Source organism: Dendrobates tinctorius, unplaced genomic scaffold, assembly GCF_039654945.1.
Source record: "Dendrobates tinctorius isolate UK_male_01 unplaced genomic scaffold, ASM3965494v1 ptg000116l, whole genome shotgun sequence".
In the NCBI taxonomy this organism is placed as follows: domain Eukaryota; kingdom Metazoa; phylum Chordata; class Amphibia; order Anura; family Dendrobatidae; genus Dendrobates; species Dendrobates tinctorius.
Window position 1 is genome coordinate 10,287,304 of NW_027361784.1, and position 22,155 is coordinate 10,309,458.

Below are 22,155 nucleotides of genomic sequence, written 5' to 3' on the forward strand. Positions count from 1 at the left end.
GGGTCATTGTGTCCAACCCCCTGCTCAATACAGGATTCAATAAACCATCTCAGACCGATGTTTGAAGATTTCCATTGAAGGAGAATTCACCACCTCTCGTGGCAGCCAGTTCCACCCATTAATCACCCTCACTGTCAAGAAGATTTAATTTTTAATCAAATATTCAAAATGTCACTCATGGTTAAATGAATAAGTGGTATATCGAGAAAGAAACTTGCAGACAAAATGAAAGTATCCCTCTTTGGTTATCCAGCATCAGTTACATTTTGGGACACCTGAAGAGTTATCACGACTAGGCGGGCATAAATATAGGGGATAATGTAATGACGATAGTATCGCATATCATCATTATTATAGTTATAGAAATAGTGACAATCTCACCCAGATCCACATCCAATATACTGTATGACATACCAAGTCTGATCCTTCAGACAATTTGGGGAGGAATCCATCTGATATCCACAGTTCACCCTGTCCAAAAGGATCTCTTGCCGAGTCACCTACCTACACCTTTCCTCAGATCAGATTCATCAGGCGAGGTAACAAAATTCTAAGTTGAGGTGATATCCCAGCCGAATAGCCAACTGAAGGGGTAATGAAGCCGCATTAGTGGCTGTTATTGATGGCTCCTCACTTCCCTATTAAAAAAGGGAGTGTAAATGGCTGACTTCCATGTCACGCAATTCGCTTTCTTTTTTGGCCTTTGTCAATCTTGCTTGTCGAGTAGGCAATCATTTCCTGGCATCGAACCGCGCCTGCGTCATTTCCAGTGTCAAGTCCGCATAGTTTCCAGACACCGTGATACACATACATCACTTCCAGGACTCAGGGCAGGAGCATGTACCCTATCCTCCAGGTACTGTGACACTTATCCAGTCATCTCTGGTATTGGGGGGGAGTGTAAACACGTGACCAAGTTACCATAGTAACAGGAGTTCCTCCCCTTCCATCCCACACATCAGTGATGAAGAATTATACGCTCCACCGATTGATTGCTCATATGTGAAGGGAAGAGGGTTTTGTGGTTGTTAAAGCAAGTATGTTTGGGTTCCAGGCAATTTCTTGTTTCTAAAACTTTATGCAGGGGAAAAAAATCTGCATGAAAATGACGTCCATCTAGGCATTGCATTGTGGTTTCTCTATTAAACGAATTAGAAAAAATTGGTCACAGGGAAGGAATGTCATAAGTTAATAAAGGACCCATTACACCAGTACGTTCAATCCCTGTCAATCTTTGTATTTTGTGCTGTGGAGATGTTATCTCTGATGTACTGTTTAGGCCACAGATTGGCTACAGCAGTCATATAGGTCAGGGTTTCTCATCTCCAGCCCTCACAGTCACAGGTCATGTTTTACGATTTCCTTAGTACTGAACTGGTGATGGAAATATTACAAGGCATCGAAAATTGCTACAGGTTCTCTCCATAGGTTAGAGGCCGTACAAAATCAACTTGAAATTTATCTTTATTTGTTTGATCAAATATTGTAACTCACCCCTAATGGGATGTCTGGAATTGCTTCTCTTTGGTGAGACGTGTGATGTTAGGTGGCAATGATGATGATGCTACTTGCAAATGCTTTTTTAGGTTTGCGTTGGTCTGGAGCACAGTCAACTCCTTGTGCTGATAAGTTTTGTAAAGAACTCACAGCAGTAAGTTCTTCTGAACACAGATGTATATTACAGTAAATGTCTTCTCACAGTGGGAAATTCATCACTGCTCACTTAACATTTATAGAACTCAAACAGTAGAATATCTGCAGTATATACATCTCACTGAGGCTGTAGTATGTACATTTCATAAGAGACACTGGGGCTGGAATACATACATCACGTAGGAGATTCTTGGGCAGGAGCATTTACATCACCTAGGAGACATTGGGGTTGACTCATACATCACGTAGGAGACAGTGGGGCTGGAGCATGTACATCACAGGAGACAGTGGGGCTGGAGCATGTACATAACATGAGACACGGAGAATGCTGCTTTCCCCTGTGGAAGGGTGCATATTGCGGGCTAGCTACGCCTACAGAGTACCTCCACTGGCCAGCATGAGGATGTAATCATTCTATGCAGGCACCACAGAGTTCAATAGTGAACGCTGCGTAAGTGTGCTTGAAGTGCAAGGAGGAAATAAAGGGCTGGTAGCCGTCAAAACGAAACCACTGGCTCGAGCTCTGTGACCCCCAAGAATCTGTCCGGGGTCTGGAGAAAAGGTTATCAAGGGCCATAGGTCGTTTTCAATGGTCATATAGTTTTCGATGGTCGTTTAGTGCCAGTCGGTTTCTGTAAGCCACTGATGGCTGACAGAAACCTACTGATAGCACTAAATGACCATCGATCAGCAACTTGTTTTGCTGAACATTAGTTTTTTAAAAGCCTGCTCACACAGATAGACCACTATAACGAAGTACACTACAGGATTTGCAGTAGATCACTTAGTGCACATAGGCTGCTGCTGTTCTCGGCAGCACGAGTCCTGGTTAAACAAGAAGGACGATAAACATCTGAGAACGATGATCTTTTGTGCAACTCTAAAGATCATTTCACTGGAGGGTGGCTGGCAACCTGTTTACAGAGATAAACGTGAAACTAGCAATCTTAGGAATGCTCATTTATGATAACGTTATGGTTTAAATGGATCTTTGGGTTTTAAGGGATTGTCCAGGTAAAACAAGTTATCATTTATCTACTGGATAGGTGATAACTTGCTGATCAGTGAGAGTCCCACCACTGGGACCTGGACCATTTGGCAAAATGGGAAATTTTTATAATTACTACAAAATGGTGCAGCAGGTTGGCTCAACTGCCGGTCCATTCATTCTCTATGGGGCCTCCAAGACAAGCTTATGGAATGAATGAAGCGGTGGTCGAGCAGACTCCTCTGCTGCAGAACAAATGGACCAGGAATTCAAACCCCCCCGTCTACTCTCCGATTCTTACCTTTCCTGACATCATCAATTGGAGGACAGTTGGAAGGCCCCGTATACATTAAATGTTCGGCTGATCCTGCAGAACTCATCGGTTTGGCAGATGTTTATCTAATGTGTTTGAGGGCCCTAAATGTTTCTCTGTAACAGAAAATCTGCTGGTGATGTGCAACCAGTCAGTATGATCATAAGGCACGATATCAAACCTAGAGGTCATCCAATGTGGTAGCCCGCCATTTCACTGCAGCAACTGGAGTTCTGTTCATTCATGTAGAAAATTATAAGATTCACAGCATTTCTATTCGATTATATGCCATACGGGATACATTGGCTTTTAATATTTTATTGGTGAATAAGAAGATTATGAAACCATTTATAAAATGCAGCCGCCTGAACACGAAACTTCAAAGGCTCACGTTGGAGTATTGTGACCGGCAGTGAGCAGAGATGAAAGACGCGGGGGGATGGCTCATTAGCCGGCAGTATTTACCCTTATAACAAATAACTTCTTTGCGGTTAAAACAAACAGTCGCTCGTTGGAAGCTTGAAATCCTAAGATGGGGTCGCTGCTCTCCAGACTCGCTACCTGCTGCTTAGCAACCTGTCCTACGTGCCTTCCTTCTTTCCTGTTGTACAATACCGTGGACATAGGGGTTGGCTGGCGATAGATAAATATCCGCCGGACACACTCGCACAGGGCAGCGTAGCAGAAATTTGGAGCACAGGTGAAAAACTTCTTGTCTTGCTTTGATGCTTGGACGTATCCTGGAAAGAGACAAAAACGTTAAAGCTGAGAATATGGTTTTCTGTACAAGTAGCAGAGCGGAGTTATATAGGGTTGACTAATGGTACGTGACAAACTGCTCTACTGCATCTTAAAAATAGAATTATCTGAAGACAGTGTGTAGATAATGTAACACAAAAGGTTGTATTAAAAAACACAAATAACAAGAAAAAACAAAAAGGCATATGAAAAGACTCAGGAAAACCACGATCTATATACCCGATTATGACAATATACAATAGTTCTCCCATCAGGACCCCTCTATTAGCAAGAGATTATATAGAATGCAGCCCCCACTCGAATGTGATTGCCTGGAGGTGTAGTTCCTGTACTGTAGTAGCCAACTGATTACAAGGGCATATAGGTGTCATAGAGGGAAACCTCAGATCCGGACCCTCCCCTGTCCCAACTGTCTGAATACTCAATATTTTTCCTGAACCCGATCACCACGAGTTGATAATCAAGGGCAATTTAATTTTTTTTTCTCTTCTACCTAGAACCATAACTTTTTTTTTTTCCATCAACGTATCCGTATGAGAACTCGCTTTCTTGCATGATGAGTTGTAGTTTTGAATGACATTATTCATGTTGAAATATAATGAAACCAAAAAATGCGGAATAAAACCACAAGCTTCAAATGGGGCGATACGGTGAAAAAAAAAAAAAAACAATTGCGCCACTGGTATTGGGTTACATTTTTACAACTTTCATTATACGGTAAAAAATTACCTGGCAGCATGACTAACTAAGGATAATATATATATGAACGAATGTAACCCATTAACCGTGGCGGAATTGTGTTTTTTTCACATATATTATATTAAACATACATACACACACACATATATATATATATATATATATATATATATACACACACACATATATACATACACACACACACATACATACACACACATATACAGTGGGGGAAATAAGTATTTGATCGCTGGCTGATTTTGTAAGTTTTCCCACTGACAAAGACATGAACAGTCTATAATTTTAAGGGCAGGTTAATTTTAACATTGAGAAATAGAATATCAAAAATAAGATCCAGAAAATCACATTGTATAAATTATATACACTTATTTGCATTTTGCAGTGAGAAATAAGCATTTGATCCCTCAGGCAAACAAGACTTAATACTTGGTGGCAAAACCCTTGTTGGCAAGCACAGCAGTCAGACGTTTTTTGTAGTTGATGATGAGGTTTGCGCACATGTCAGGAGGAATTTTGGTCCACTCCTCTTTGCAGATCATCTCTAAATCATTAAGACTTTGAGGCTGTCGCTTGGCAACTCGGAGCTTCAACTCCCTCCATAAGTTTTCTATGGGATTAAGGTCTGGAGACTGGCTAGGCCACGCCATGACCTTAATGTTCTTCTTTTTGAGCCACTTCTTTGTTGCCTTGGCTGTATGTCTTGGGTCATTGTCTTCCTGGAAGACCCAGCCACGACTCATTTTTAATGTCCTGGTGGAGGGAAGGAGGTTGTCACTTAGAATTTTATGGTACATGGCTCCATCCATTCTCCCATTGATGCGGTGAAGTAGTCTTGTGCCCTTACCAGAGAAACACCCCCAAAACATGTTTACACCTCCATGCTTGACAGTGGGGATGGTGATCTTTGGGTCATATGCAGCATTTCTCTTCCTCCAAACACAGCGAGCTGAGTTAATGGCAAAGACCTCAATTTTTGTTTCATCTGAACACAGCACCTTCTCCCAATCACTCAATCATCCAGGTGTTCATTGGCAAACTTCAGATGGGCCTGCACATGTGGCTTCTTGAGCAGGGGGACCTTGGGGGCAGGATTTTAAACCTTTACGGCGTAATGTGTTACTAATGGTTTTCTTGATGACTGTGGTTCCAGCTGCCTTGAAATCATTAACACGTTCCCCCCATGTAATTTTAGGCTGATCTCTCACCTTCCTCATGATCAAGGATACCACATGAGGTGAGATTTTGCATGGTGCCCCAGATCGATGTCTATTGACAGTTATTCTGTATTTCTTTCATTTTCATACTATTGCTATTTCCCCAACAGTTGTCTTCTCACCCAGCGTCTTAATTATGTCTTTGCAGCCTATTCCAGCTTTCTACAGGTCTATGGTCTTGTTCCTGACATCCTTAGAAAGCTCTTTGGTCTTGCCCATATTGTCAAGAGTTGGAGTCTGACTGATAAATTGAGTCTGTGGACAGGAGTCTTTTATAAAGGTGACTATGAATGACAGCTGTCTTTAATGCACGTAACGAGTTGATTAGGAGCGTCTAACTGGTCTGTAGGAGCCAGAACGCTTAATGGTTGGTAGAGGATCAAACACTTATTTCTCACTGCAAAATGCAAATAAATTTATACAATGTGATTTTCTGGATATTTTTTTAGATTCTATCCCTCAATGTTAAAATTAACGTACCCTTAAAATTATAGACTATTCATATATGTCAGTGGTCAAACTTACAAAATCTGCAAGGGATCAAATGCTTATTGCCCCCACTGTATATACATATACATATATATATATATATATATATATATATACACACACACATACACACGCACACACACACACATATATATATATATGCAAACATATACCCCTAGAATAAAGACAGAAAAACCCACAATGTTATCTTCAACTTGAATCTGACAAAAGTACGGTAATGGTAAATCAAATATCTGTGAAAATGAACAAATGAAAGTCAGACATTCTTTTCAACCATGCTTCCACAGAATTTTTTAAAACATGAAACTCATGAAACTAGGCCTGGACAGAAATGATGGTACCCCTTAAGTTAATATTCAATATTTTGCTGCACAACTTTTTCAGGCAATCACTGCAATCAAATGATTCCTGTAACTGTCAATGAGACTTCTGCACCTCTTGACCGGTATTTTGGCCCACTCCTCAAGAGCAAACTGCTCCAGTTGTCTCGTGTTTGAAGGTTGCCTTTTCCAGACGGCATGCTTCAGCTCTTTCTAAAGATGCTCAAGAGGGTTTAGGTTAGGGCTCATAGAAAGCTACTTCAGAATAGTCCAATATTTCCTTCTTAGCCATTCTTGGGTGTTTTAGCTGTGTGTTTTGGGTCATTATCCTGTTGCAAGACCCATGACCTGCGACTGAGACCAAGCTTTCTGACACTGGGCAGCACATTTCTCTCTAGAATCCCTTGATAGTCTTAAGATCTCATTGTACTCTGCACAGATTCTAGACACCCTGTACCAGATGCAGCAAAGCGGTCCCAGAACATAACAGACCCTCCCCCATGTTTCACAGTAGGGAGTGTTTTTTTCTTGATATGCTACATTTTTAAGTCTGTGAACATAGAGCTGATGTGCCTTGCCAAAAAGATCCATTTTTGTCTTATCTGTCCATATGACATTCTTTCAGAAGCTTTGTGGCTAGTCAACATATACAGTACAGACCAAAAGTTTGGAAACACCTCATTCAACGTTTTCTTTGCTTTCATGACTATGAAAATTGAAGATTCACTCTGAAGGCATCAAAACTATGAATTAACACATGTGGAATTATATAATTAACAAAAAAGTGTGAAACAACTGAAAATATGTCATATTCTAGGTTCTTCAAAGTAGCCACCTTTTGCTTTGATTACTGCTTTGCACACTCTTGGCATTCTCTTGATGAGCTTCAAGAGGTAGTAACCTGAAATGATCTTCCAACAGTCTTGAAGGAGTTCCCAGAGATGCTTAGCACTTGTTGGCCCTTTTGCCTTCACTCTGCAGTCCAGCTCACCCCAAACCATCTTGATTGAGTTCAGGTCTGGTGACTGTGGAGGCCAAGTCATCTGGCGTAGCACCCCTTCACTGTTCTTCTTGGTCAAATAGCCCTTACAAAGCCTGGAGGTGTGTTTGGGGTCATTGTCCTGTTGAAAAATAAATGATGGTCCAACTATACGCAAACCGGAAGGAATAGCATGCCGCTGCAAGATGCTGTGGTAGCCATGTTGGTTAAGTATGCCTTCAATTTTGAATAAATCCCCAACAGTGTCACCAGAAAAGCACCCCCACACCATCACTCCTCCTCCTCCATGCTTCATGATGGGAACCAGGCATGTAGAGTCCATCCGTTTACCTTTTCTGCGTCGCACAAAGACACAGTTTTTGGAACCAAAGATCTCAAATTTGAACTCATCAGACCAAAGCACAGATTTCCACTGGTCTAATGTCTATTCCTTGTGTTCTTTAGCCCAAACAAGTCTCTTCTGCTTGTTGCCTGTCCTTGGCAGTGGTTTCCTTGCAGCTATTTTACCATGAAGGCCTGCTGCACAAAGTCTCCTCTTAACAGTTGTTGTAGGGATGTGTCTGCTGCTAGAACTCGGTGTGGCATTGACCTGGTCTCTAATCTGAGCTGCTGTTAAACTGCGATTTCTGAGGCTGGTGACTCGGATGAACTTATCCTCCGCAGCAGAGGTGACTCTTGGTCTTTTTGTGGGCCGGTCCTCATGTGAGCCAGTTTCTTTGTAGCGCTTGATGGTTTTTGCCACTGCACTTGGGGACACTTTCAAAGTTTTCCCAATTTTTCGGACTGACTTTCATTTCTTAAAGCAATGATGGCCACTCGTTTTTCTATACTTAGAATTTGTATTATGGCAAGAAAAAAGCAGCTAACAGTCTATTCAGTAGGACTATCAGCTGTGTATCCACCATATTTCTGCACAACACAACTGATGGTCCCAACCCCATTTATAAGGCAAAAAAACCCACTTATTAAACCTGACAGGGCACACCTGTGAAGTGAAAACCATTTCCGGTGACTACCTTTTGAAGCTCATCAAGAGAATGCCAAGAGTGTACAAAGCAGTAATCAAAGCAAAAGGTGGCTACCTTGAAGAACCTAGAATGTAAGACATACAGTATTTTCAGTTGTCACACTTTTTTGTTAATTATATATTTCCACATGTGTTAATTCATAGTTTTGATGCCTTCAGAGTGATTCTACAATTTTCATAGTCATGAAAATAAAGAAAACTCTTTGAATGAGAAAGTGTGTCCAAACTTTTGGTCTGTACTGTAGGTTGGCAAATTTCCCTCCAGCTTATTATTTTTTTTTTTTTTTAACAATGGTGTCCTCCTTGTAAGTCTCCCATGAAGTCCACTTTGGCTCATACGACGGATGGTGCGATCTGACACGATGTTCCTTGAGCTTGAAGTTCACCTTTAATCTGTTTAGAGGTTTTTCTGGGCTCTTTTGTTACCATTCGTATTATCCGTCTCTTTGATTTGTCATCAATTTTCCTCCTGCGGCCACGTCCAGGGAGGTTGGCTACAGTCCCATGAAGCTTAAATTTCTGAATAATATGTGCAACTGTAGTCACAGAAACATCAAGCTGCTTGGAGATGGTCTTATAACTTTTACCTTTAACATGTATGTCTATAATTTTCTTTCTAATTACCGGAGACAACTCTTTCCTTTGCTTCCTCTGGTCCATGTTGAGTGTGATACACACCATGTCACCAAACAGCACAGTGAGTATCTGTAGCCCTCTATACAGGCCACTCACTGATTCCAAGATTGTAGACACCTGTGATGCTAATTAGTGGACACACCTTGATTTAACATGTCCCTTTTGTCACATTATTTTCTGGGGTACCATCACTTCTATCCAGGCCTATTTCATGAGTTTTATTTTTTTAATTTTGTGGAAGCATGGTTGAAAAGCAATTTCTGACTTTCAATTGTCTATCTTCATAGATTTTTAATTTATTATTACTTTTGTCAGATTCAAGTTATTTGAGACAATTGTGGATTTTTCTGTTAATAAACGAGGGGTACCAACAATTTTGAATGTGTGTGTGTGTGTATATATATATATATATATATATATATATATATATATTTTCAAACAATGTAAAGAACATATAGCCAGCTCACCATAAAGGAGTTCCTCATCGGTGTTCACCTTATATTCTGCACGGATCCAGGCAGGGAGTGTGCCCCAACAAATAGAAATATGAGAGAATTGGGATCCAGCAAAAACATGAAAGTTCACCACAATTATAAAATCTTCTTCTTTATTTATCCATTAATTCATATAAAAAATGTATGAGGAACTCCAAACAATTGGTAACATTCCAGCAAAGGGACTACATGTTTCAGCACTATGTGCCTTCTTCACGGTCCTTGAAGAAGGCACATAGTGCTGAAACATGTAGTCCCTTTGCTGGAATGTTACCAATTGTTTGGAGTTCCTCATACATTTTTTATATGAATTAATGGATAAATAAAGAAGAAGATTTTATAATTCTGGTGAACTTTCATGTTTTTGCTGGATCCCAATTCTCTCATATTTATATATATATATATATATATATATATATATATATATATATATATATACACACACTCACTGGCCACTTTATTAGGTACACCATGCTAGTAAGGGGTTGGACCCCCTTTTGCCTTCAGAACTGCCTCAATTCTTCGTGGCAGAGATTCAACAAGGTGCTGGAAGCATTCCTCAGAGATTTTGGACCATATTGACATGATGGCATCACACAGTTGGCGCAGATTTGTCGGCTGCACATCCCTGATGCGAATCTCCCGTTCCACCACATCCCAAAGATGCTCTATTGGATTGAGATCTGGTGACTGAGGAGGCCATTTGAGTACAGTAAACTCATTGTCATGTTCAAGAAACCAATCTGAGATGATTCGAGCTTTATGACATGGCGCATTATCCTGCTGAAAGTAGCCATCAGATGTTGGGTACATTGTGGTCATAAAGGGATGGACATGGTCAGCAACAATACTCAGGTAGGCTGTGGCGTTGCAACGATGCTCAATTGGTACCAAGGGGCCCAAAGAGTGCCCAGAAAAAAATTCCCCACACCATGACACCACCACCACCAGCCTGAACCGTTGATACAAGGCAGGATGGATCCATGCTTTCATGTTGTTTACGCCAAATTCTGACCCTACCATCCGAATGTCGCAGCAGAAATCGAGACTCATCAGACCAGGCAACGTTTTTCCAATCTTCTACTGTCCAATTTCGATGAGCTTGTGCAAATTGTAGCCTCAGTTTCCTGTTCTTAGCTGAGAGGAGTGGTACCCAGTGTGGTCTTCTGCTGCTGTAGCCCATCTGCCTCAAAGTTCGACGCACTGTGCGTTCAGAGATGCTCTTCTGCCTACCTTGGTTGTAACGGGTGGCAATTTGAGTCACTGTTGCCTTTCTATCAGCTCGAACCAGTCTGCCCATTCTCCTCTGACCTCTGGCATCAACATGGCATTTCCGGCCACAGAACTGCCGCTCACTGGATTTTTTTTCTTTTTCGGACCATTCTCTGTAAACCCTAGAGATGGTTGTGCGTGAAAATCCCAGTAGATCAGCAGTTTCTGAAATTCTCAGACCAGCCCTTCTGGCACCAACAATCATGCCACGTTCAAAGGCACTCAAATCACCTTTCTTCCCCATACTGATGCTCGGTTTGAACTGCAGGAGATTGTCTTGACCATGTCTACATGCCTAAATGCACTGAGTTGCCGCCATGTGATTGGCTGATTAGAAATTAAGTCTTAACACACAGTTGGACAGGTGTACCTAATAAAGTGGCCAGTGAGTGTGTGTATATATATATATATATATATATATATATATACACACACACACACACATATATACAGTGGGTATGGAAAGTATTCAGACCCCTTTAAATTTTTCAGCCTGCTTCATTGCAGCCATTTGGCAAATTCAAACTAGCTAATTTTTTCTCATCAATGTACACTCTGCACCCCATTCTTGACTGAAAAAAACAAATGTAATTTTTGCAAATTTATTGAAAAAGAAAAACTGAAATATCACAGTCATTCATTAGTATTCAGACCCTGTGCTCAGTACTGAGTAGAAGCACCCTTCTGAGCTGGTACAGCCATGAGTCTTCTTGGGAATGATGCAACAAGTTTTTCACACATGGATTTGGGGATCCTCTGCCATTCTTCCTTGCAGATCCTCTCCAGTTCCATCTGGTTGGATGGTGAACGTTGGTGGACAGCCATTTTCAGGTCTCTTCAGAGATGCTCAATTGGGTTTAGGTCAGGGTGGGCCAGTCAAGAATGGTCATAAAGTTGTTCTGAAGCCACTCCTTTGTTATTTTAGCTGCGTGCTTGGGGTCATTGTCTTGTTGGAAGGTGTACCTTAGGCCAAGTCTGAGATCCAGAACACTCTGGAAGAGGTTTTCAGCCAGGATATCTCTGTACTTGGCCACATTCATGTTTCCTTCAATGGCAACCAGTTGTCCTGTCCCTGAAGCTGAAAAACACCCCCATAGCATGATGCTGCCACCACGTTTCACTGTTGGGATTGTATTGGGCAGGTGATGAGCAGTGCCTGGTTTTCTCCACACATACCGCTTAGAATTATCACCAAAAAGTTCTATCTTCATCTCATCAGAAGAGAGAATCTTATTTCTCATAGTCTGGGAGTACTTCATGTGATTTTTAGCAAGCTCTATGCAGGCTTTCATATGTCTGGCACTGAGGAGAGGCTTCGGTCAGACCACTCTGCCATAAACGCCTGACTGGTGGAGGGCTGCAGTGATAGTTGACTTTGTGGAACTTTCTCCCATCTCCCTACTGCATCTGTGGAGCTCAGCCACAGTGATCTTGGGGTTCTTCTTTACTTCTTTCACCTTGGCTCTTCTCCCACGATTGCTCAGTTTGGCTGGACGGCCAGGTCTAGGAAGACTTCTGGTGGTCCCAAACTTCTTCCATTTAAGGATTATGGAGGCCACTGTGCTCTTAGGAAGCTTGAGTACTGCAGAAATTCTTTTGTAACCTTGACCATATCTGTGCCTTGCCATAATTCTGTCTCTGAGCTCCTTGGCCAGTTCTTTTGACCTCATAATTCTCATTTGGTCTGACATGTGAGCTGTGAGGTCTGAATTAAATCAAGTCCTAACAGTTTAATCAAACACAGCTGGACTCCAATGAAGGAGTAGAACCGTCTCAAGGAGGATCACAAGGAAATGGACAGCATGTGACTTAAATACGAATATCTGAGCAAAGGGTCTGAATACTTATTATCATGTGATATTTTAGTTTTTCCTTTTTAATAAATTAGCAAAAATTTCTACATTTCTGTTTTATTTCAGTCAAGATGGGGTGCAGAGTGTACATCAATGAGAAAAAAATGAACTTTTTTGAATTTTCCAAATGGCTGCAATGAAACAGAGTGAAAATTTAAAGGGGTCTGAATTCATTCCGTACCCACTGTATATACACACATATGCATATGTATGATATATATATATATATATATATATATATATATATACACACACACTCACTGGCCACTTTATTAGGTACACCTGTCCAACTGTGTGTTAAGACTTAATTTCTAATCAGCCAATCACATGGCGGCAACTCAGTGCATTTAGGCATGTAGACATGGTCAAGACAATCTCCTGCAGTTCAAACCGAGCATCAGTATGGGGAAGAAAGGTGATTTGAGTGCCTTTGAACGTGGCATGATTGTTGGTGCCAGAAGGGCTGGTCTGAGTATTTCAGAAACTGCTGATCTACTGGGATTTTCACGCACAACCATCTCTAGGGTTTACAGAGAATGGTCCGAAAAAGAAAAAAAATCCAGTGAGCGGCAGTTCTGTGGCCGGAAATGCCTTGTTGATGCCAGAGGTCAGAGGAGAATGGGCAGACTGGTTCGAGCTGATAGAAAGGCAACAGTGACTCAAATTGCCACCCGTTACAACCAAGGTAGGCAGAAGAGCATCTCTGAACGCACAGTGCGTCGAACTTTGAGGCAGATGGGCTACAGCAGCAGAAGACCACACTGGGTACCACTCCTCTCAGCTAAGAACAGGAAACTGAGGCTACAATTTGCACAAGCTCATCGAAATTGGACAGTAGAAGATTGGAAAAACGTTGCCTGGTCTGATGAGTCTCGATTTCTGCTGCGACATTCGGATGGTAGGGTCAGAATTTGGCGTAAACAACATGAAAGCATGGATCCATCCAGCCTTGTATCAACGGTTCAGGCTGGTGGTGGTGGTGTCGTGGTGTGGGGAATTTTTTCTTGGCACTCTTTGGGCCCCTTGGTACCAATTGAGCATCGTTGCAACGCCACAGCCTACCTGAGTATTGTTGCTGACCATGTCCATCCCTTTATGACCACAATGTACCCAACATCTGATGGCTACTTTCAGCAGGATAATGCGCCATGTCATAAAGCTCGAATCATCTCAGATTGGTTTCTTGAACATGACAATGAGTTCACTGTACTCAAATGGCCTCCTCAGTCACCAGATCTCAATCCAATAGAGCATCTTTGGGATGTGGTGGAACGGGAGATTCGCATCAGGGATGTGCAGCCGACAAATCTGCGCCAACTGTGTGATGCCATCATGTCAATATGGTCCAAAATCTCTGAGGAATGCTTCCAGCACCTTGTTGAATCTCTGCCACGAAGAATTGAGGCAGTTCTGAAGGCAAAAGGGGGTCCAACCCGTTACTAGCATGGTGTACCTAATAAAGTGGCCAGTGAGTGTATATATATATATATATATATATATATATATATATATATATATATATATACATACACACACATACACCGTAAGTTCTCTATCTTTCCAGAGGGCTCAGTGATGTTCTGGGATAATTTGGAAACTTAGTAATTACCATATGATTTAAGGATGTTGCCAGCCATTTCTTTCCGGTCAGACCGCAGAGTAAAGTGATGGATCGTTATATGCAATCCTTCTGAGCTATAAATCATACACATTTTATAGGGATATTTCTGCGGTCTTATCTTGCACTAGGACGGTATTGATGTTTGTATACTAAACTGCGACGTATTCCAAAGTTCTGTTGCCATAGAAACAGAATTCCGTTATACTGCAGGCTTATAAGTCACGACCCCCCCCTAGGTGCTCCTGGCATTAGTTGGCTCTTGTACCGGTGCTAGAACCTGTGAGACATCCGTGTGTTAACGCTATAAGCCTGGACGCAGCGGTCCACTAATCTAACACAACCTCGGCTCACAAGACCAATTTTATTTTCACACCATTTTAAACACTTTCATTTGTACACGCCCGATTATGGATGGAGGAGCGGCATCGGCTAATGTGCAAGTTTATGGCGAAATGTGCAGCATTAAAATTAATGATCAGATTTTCTGGGCAATAAACCCAGTGTGACAAAGCCAATAGAAAGTGTGAAGACGTAATAATATATACAGCAAACATTAAAGAAAGAAGTCAAGAGAGAAGTGCACTCATACGGCTTGTAAAAATCGCATCTAATCCACATCCCTGTGATATGGGGGCAATACAGACACCAGACAAAACCTACACCTTGTGTTATGAATGCATAGGGCCTGCGGGGGCAGTGTCCACCTTTTACACAGGATAGAGGATAAGTCTCTGACCATTAGGGTTCCCCCCACTGGGACCATTATTGGTCAGGAGAATAGGCCCCTGAGCCCCCCACACTTGAAAAAGTAGATGCCAAGCAAACACAATACTTGTCTAATCAAAGTCATAGGACAGGCATAATTAGTCCATTGGAATTTGCAGCAGTGGTATAGCAAGCAATTCATCTCTTGCTCTAATGGGGGACTTAATTAATGAGACTTGAAGAAACCTTATCCATGTGCGGCAAAATTTTCCCAAGCAAGAAATTAACCTGCGCTGAATAATTGTAAGGGGCTTGTCAGCACAAAATGAGTGTTCAAACCAAGTACAGAAGCTCGGTGCACCCTTGGTGTGGCCAAATACCTCTGCCCTTCTATAAAGCCAGAGTGGTCAATGAAAGAAAGAGGGTTGGTGGAGACTGAGATAAAACAAGGAGGAGGAAGGTGCACTTAAATATTTGGCCACGCAGAGGGTACACCGAGCGCCTGTACTTGGTTTGAGCACTTCTAATGTGGTGACAGAGTCCCATTATATCTGTGGTATGTCCAGGTCAGAGGCGGATTTATTATTTTTATTAAGGAAAAAACACATTTCAGTTTTTGTTGCATCTGGATGTACTCAAAAGGACCCGATAGACCATAATCCCACATGCAAAAATAGTGCTTTTTTTACCCATTAATTAAAAATAAGTGATCGCAATCTAGTCTGATTATTGCAATTTTGCTCCATCTTTTTGATTCATTTTCCCCATTTTTAGGCATTTCTTTAGCGCACATTTGATGCGTCATTTAAATTTGATGCAAGTTTTAGTGCACAAACATTGGGATTCTGCACTTAAAAACACAACTAGATTTTTGGAATCATTATTTCAGGCTCCATCAGGAAGTCTATAGGAAAAATGACACCAGAAAAGCATAGTTAAGAAGCATCTTTAAATGAAGTGGGAATGAATTTTCAGGAAATCACATCCACTTGTCTGTTCTCTGTTACATAGATGCAAATTTTTTCTAAGTTGCTATGCAAATGGTAGATCGTAAACCTCTGTCACTCCAGCTCTATTCCCCACCCAGTGCCACCTCCACCTGCTTGACGGACATCATCTATGCTGACTTCAGGCAAAGGAGCTCTCCGTCAAGTAGAGGAGGTGGTGCTGGTCGGGGAATAGAGCTGGAGTGACAGAGGCTTCAGATCTTTCAATGACTCTTCAGCCTTATTTGAATTTTAATTCAAATTGGATTATTCAGTAATGGAGGAACAGATTGGCCATGTAATGGTATTGTGGATTTGTCCCTGAAAAAGCTGTGTGCACATATAAATAGTTTGAGGAGTGAAATCCTGCTGACAAATTCCCATTAAACGCAGATTTTCTCAATAAAATAATGGCGGAAAAAATGCAGCGTTTGCGCAACATGTGAATGAGGCCTTAAAGAGGAAGTTCTAGCAAATGTTTGTAGAAGGACTTCCATGAAAAACTGTAATATAAAGCAGTTTACCAAACATTCATCTTTCAGACTGACCAATAGATCGCCAGGGATGGCATGCTCACTGCTGTAGTGGTAAGACTAATGTGGTGATGGGGCTGCTGCATAAGTGGCACGGTCTGATAGAAATCCACTATCGTAGTCGATGGACCAACCCCGACCAGAGTAGGTCGAGCATATTTTTGACCCACAGTAGACTAGTTACCGGTATATTGTGTAGCTGCACAACACATTGTCCTTAAATATCGCCCCTACACACTCCCCAGTGCTCATCCTTGACAGCTTACCGAGAGCATTGAATGTCGCTGCATGTTCCCATAAATTGTCTTCTTGGTTCAAAACCGGCTGCCACAGAAGAGCGTCCACATCATGTCTCAAGGAAAAGCACGGCATCATTTGTGGAGTAGCAACAAGTGAGAAAAGGAATTGATTGCCGCCAAGATTTACCTGTGGGAAAATAGTTAGGGTTCAGATTTGACATTGTCATTGGGGTCAGAAACGTAAAGAGACTGTCACCAAGTGTTTGCTGCCCCATCCGAGAACAGTGAAAAACCTTTATTCTAATGTTGGGTCACTTATGGAACTTCTTGCTACAGATTTCATAAAACACTTTTATCTACTGCAGCTCTACTAGTCTTCTCAGTGATGAGCTCCTGATGTTTATTCCTTGATTGTCACATTTTTGTCTATGTGCAGTGCAGAATAGGTGAGACAGAGCTCATCACTGAGAATACTAGCAGAGCTGCAGCAGATGATTTCATCAAAACTACATCAATAAACACAGCAAGTGACTCAGGGGTGAAATCAGGGTATCTGCCCTTGTTTTACAGTGCTCTCAAATTGGAAAGTAAAATTTTGGTGATCGGTTTTCTTTAAGTATCCTGAATAAAATTCAATTACACTTTTTTATATACCTTCTATAAAGTTATTTTTTCTTAAAAAGATACTCGAACTCCCCCACGGTCTCAATTCACAAGACAGACAATTATGACAGGTCCACAGCCCAGGTGGAAACAAACAAAAAAAAATGACGGAGGCAAAGGAAGTGTCAGCACATCCATCCAGGTAAGTAGACAACAGACACGCCGCATAGCATCTGAATATGAAGGGAAGCAGCAGAATATAATCACCCGAAGCAGGACAGTAGTAAGTGTCACAAGACACTATCCGTATGTCGCTAGAAACAACAGGGGAAACAGGAGTCGTCAAACAAAATGATAAGCAACTATAAATATTCAACATCCAAGGTTTCACATTCCTTATGTGCCTCCATCCAAGTTACTCCGGATTGCTGCTTAAAGTGAATAATACAGAGGTGTCAAAGAGAATAGTAAGGCAGTTTAAAAAAGACATTGACCCCATAATCTGTCCTCTGCACAACTAGAATAGAGGACTTCACAACCATCAGCCATTTGACCACTGAGGCCACTATTTGGCTGCAAGTTCAGATGACGGATGGTCTGGAGGTCATCACTTCCAGTTCAGAAGACGGTCAGATAAAAACGCTCATGTTTTTAAAGATATAAGCCTATAGCCATCTGCTGTCTACCGGATGGAGAGTGAAGGGGCAGAGCCATAGACTACCTGCTGGACTGCAGAATCAAACTGTGGCTCTCGCCAGGAGATCCAGGGCACCGGGGTAGAAGTCTGAGGCATGTGCACTGCCCCAAATCTTCCACGCTAGCACTGCTACTTCTTAGGGCAGAAACAGACTGCCGCATTTCTCGTGCGAGAATCGCATCGTAAAATTCGTACTGGCTGTCGGCTCTCCTGACCTGAGCTTGATTGCTGCATAGAAGTACATCATCCTGTCTTGCTCAGGTCAGGAGTAGTGATGAGCGAGTATGCTCATTGCTCGGGTGATCTCCCAAGTATCTGGAATTGCTCGGAGATTTTGTTTGTGTCGCCATAGCTGCATGATTTGCGGCTGCTGGCCAGACTGAATACATATGGAGATTCCCTAACAAACAGGCAATCCCCACATGTATTCAGGCTGTCTAGCAGCCGCAAATCATGCAGCTCCAGCGACACAAACTAAATCTCCGAGCACGCCAAAATACTCAGAGCTCACCCGAGCTTGCTCGGGAAAACCCGAGCAACGAGTATACTCGCTCATCACTAGTCAGGAGAGGTGCCAGGCCAGTCCGTGCAGTGCGACGCGATTATCGCACAAGTTATACAGTCGTATGGCTCAGTAGAACTTTCTTTTTATTTCTTTCATCATTTCGCAGTTCTAAGAATTTTGCACGTAGAACAACCGCGCCTGTGGCAGTGTTGATATCAGACGGTGTTGGCTGGACATAATGTGCACCCATGGTGACGATTGACTGCACTATTTCATTCCAAAATTAAGAGGCCATTCCAGTGGGCGGAGAAGCAGTAAAACAGAAACTTGCAGAACTTTTCACCATCTGGGATTTTACACTGATGGCCCGTACTCGGCATAGGTTATTGATATGACGGGTGTTCTAAGATGAGTGAAATGAAGAGCAGCGGTGCTCTGGACGCTCCACATGAGTGTGATTGGCACTCTTCTAGGCAAAGCCATGACCCTTTTTTCTGATAATTGGAATGGACTCTACTGCTCATCTATCAATGACCTATTTTAAGGCAAGAAATAGATTTAATTTTAGAATACTTTCCTTGTAAAACTTTTGCTAACTTGTCCCGTAAAATTAAGAGATGGGGGCCTGATATTTCCAGGCGCGCTCCTCCAGTTCGCGCTGCACGCATCTAGCTCAGCATCTGCCGCGCTGTCTCATATCAGAGGTGATATCTCGATGAGTGATCTTGGCGTGCAGCAGAAGGACTTTCTTTACGAGTGCCATATTCTACGTTCTCAAGCTTTTCAAATCCAGGAAAGGTCCACTAGAGAATTACTGAATAAATTACAATGCCCGTGTATCTTTTAAGTGTCATTCTGCATGGCATCTCACAAATTAAATATTAATAGTCAAAGACAGTGGTGATGAAAAGAGAAGTGCGGCAGCGCTCTGTTCATGGGTGATGTGTCTGACAGCCAGGTTTATCCTCAGGCACGCGACATACTGATCCCCAAGATAATGATTAGAAAGGTAGAAAGAGCAACATGGAAAATGGGACAAAAAAAAAAAAAAAAAAGAATAAAGAAAGAATTGAAGTTAATATTATATGTAAAAGGGCTTGTAATATTCCGAGCAGAAGCAGGTATTTTCCCTTGGTTTAGCATAATGCACCATGCTTTTTATAGGATTGCAGGCTAAGCTACTGAATATAGGGTGATCACAAAGCAAAGAAGAGGCGTAAACCTCAATATAATGCTCTAAAAAAATGGCAATGGAAATCTAGTGTGCTGACGAGAAAATCTGAGCAACGTAAGATATAACTCATTCTATATACATACTGTACATAGCAGAACTAAACTTATGCACTTGTTTTTTCCAACCCTTGAAGCTTCCCCCCCGTGTCTAACCACCTAGACGCTGCAGTCGCTCCTGACAGTGGCATCTAAGGGGTTAAACAGAGGGACTGTGTTCCCCCAGTTTTTGCAGGAAGCCAGCAGTGCTTGCGATGAATATAGTCATTGCGGAGCGCTAATTATGGATACAGCGCCATGTTGTGTTAAGGGGTTAATGGCGTTCCTAAAACCTATTGCGTATAAATTATACAGTACAGATTTCCCACATTGTTCCTTATGATATGCACAAGTCTGCGGAACATCAAAGGCACAAAATTCTTACTCAGATGCCTGTGGAGGACGAGCACATAAATATTCTAATACTAGAACAGTACAAGCAAAGTGAAGCCGCCCTCGGAGGACGACGCTGTGGCTGACAATACTCGCTCAGCGCTCCACACATTATAGTCATTATTGTGGTTAGTATTAAAGCTAAACTCAACATTAGTATCTTACGATATTCAATTTGTTTTTGGGGTCGCCATCTTCTGGGATAGATGGCTGGCACACAAAGGGCTTTCATTCCCTCACACTGGAAAAGGGTCAAATCTGTCTGAAATGAGATTATCTTCATACAGAAAGCAAGTACATCATAGAGGAAAATTAATCTGGGGCCGTCTAGCCGCTGACTAGACGTGGTAGAGAACCGTAGCAGTCCAAACTCAAAACACCATAGGACATCCCACATCTCATTGTGATGACCTCCACATGCCTCAACGCAGCCTATCCTCTGCCAGACAAGGAGCCAAGCCTGACAGCAAGGGGCATTACATACAATGGATAGCTTACGGTTTGGGCAATGGATGGGCATGCAGCTCCTAAATGCTCTGCCGAGCGTTCCGTGTTCTCTAAGAAAGAGCAGCTGCCAGATTCCACTAGCGGCAGCTATCAGCAGTCCGAAATCAAGTATACCAGATCCTTGTATCCCTCAACATTATCAGTCAGAGCACAGTTAGAAGACTCCCTAATATACATCGACTTTAGTCTAATGTGCATGGGGGCCTTAAGGCTATACTTTGTGGCCCAATGTTCATCAGCGATTTTACACATGGACCATTGATCCATTTGAAAAAAAATTAATGAATAATCGCAGTATGCACCATAGTCTGTTCTATTTTATGGCCTAGTGAATGTAAACAGTAAGCAGCATCTGTGTTAATCCCACTATGTGGAGACACGAAAGCACACAAATCCAGTAACATCCACAATTTCTGACTTGGTAGGCCAGTATGAACCCACCACAAGGATAGGGCTACAAGGCAACTTTGGAGGCGACACCTATCACACGACTGAGGTAGGTTCGTGGCTACATTGCAGCACTATAAATGGAGTTGCATTGCGACCTTGAGGATACGACAAGCAAGTGGCAAGAAGGGTACAGCAAGAAATCTGCAGCAGATTTTTTATGCAGGTGTTGAAATGTGACCCCATTTACTTCTATAGCCCTGCGATAGAATCATAAAATGTTAGAGTTGTAAGGGACCTCCAGGGTCATCTAGTCCAACCCTCTGCTCAATGCAGGATTCACTAAACCATCTCAGACAGATGTTTGTCCAGCCTCCGTTTGAAGACTGCCATTGAAGGAGAACTCACAGCCTGTTCCACTCATTGATCACAGTCAAATTTTTTTTTCTAATATCTAATCTGTATCTTCTCCCTTTCAGTTTCATCCCATTGCTTCTTGTGTATCCATGTGCAAATGAGAATAAGGATAATCCCTCTACACTGTGATGTCCTTTCAGATATTTGTAGACAGCTATTAAGTCTCCTCTTAGCCTTCCTTTTTGCAAGCTAAACATTCCCAGATCCTTTAGCTGTTCCTCGTAGGACATACTTTGCAGTCCGCTCACCATCCTGGTAGTTCTTCTCTGAACTTGCTCCAGTTTTTCAATGTTGTTTTAAAATGAACTGGACACAGTATTCCAGATGAGGCCTGACCAAGGAGGAGTAAAGAGGGGATAATGACTTAACATGATCTAGACTCGATGCTTCTCTTAATACAGTAGCATCGAGTGAATGTCTATCGGAGCCAAAGTAGGCTCCTAACAAGCCTAATTAGACTGGATGGAGGGGGGAGTCCACCCTTTTTTTCTTCTACACAGCTACAACCAAGCAGAATTTCAGGTTTTCAACCCA

The 22,155-nt window shown here is 42.1% G+C and overlaps 1 protein-coding gene across 2 annotated transcripts in view; it reads right to left on the reverse strand.

Moving 5' to 3' along the window:
• Window positions 1-3,256: 3,256 nt before the first annotated feature.
• Window positions 3,257-22,155, reverse strand: part of NUDCD1 (NudC domain containing 1) — a 142,046-nt gene continuing 123,147 nt past the window's right edge. For both annotated transcript variants that reach the window (XM_073590192.1, XM_073590191.1), the window contains 2 exons: window positions 16,871-17,030; window positions 3,257-3,694 (listed from right to left, as the gene is read on the reverse strand). In XM_073590192.1, coding sequence (XP_073446293.1) covers window positions 3,402-3,694; window positions 16,871-17,030 — 453 coding nt within the window. In that variant the 3' untranslated portion in view covers window positions 3,257-3,401. The remainder of the gene's footprint in view (window positions 3,695-16,870; window positions 17,031-22,155) is intronic.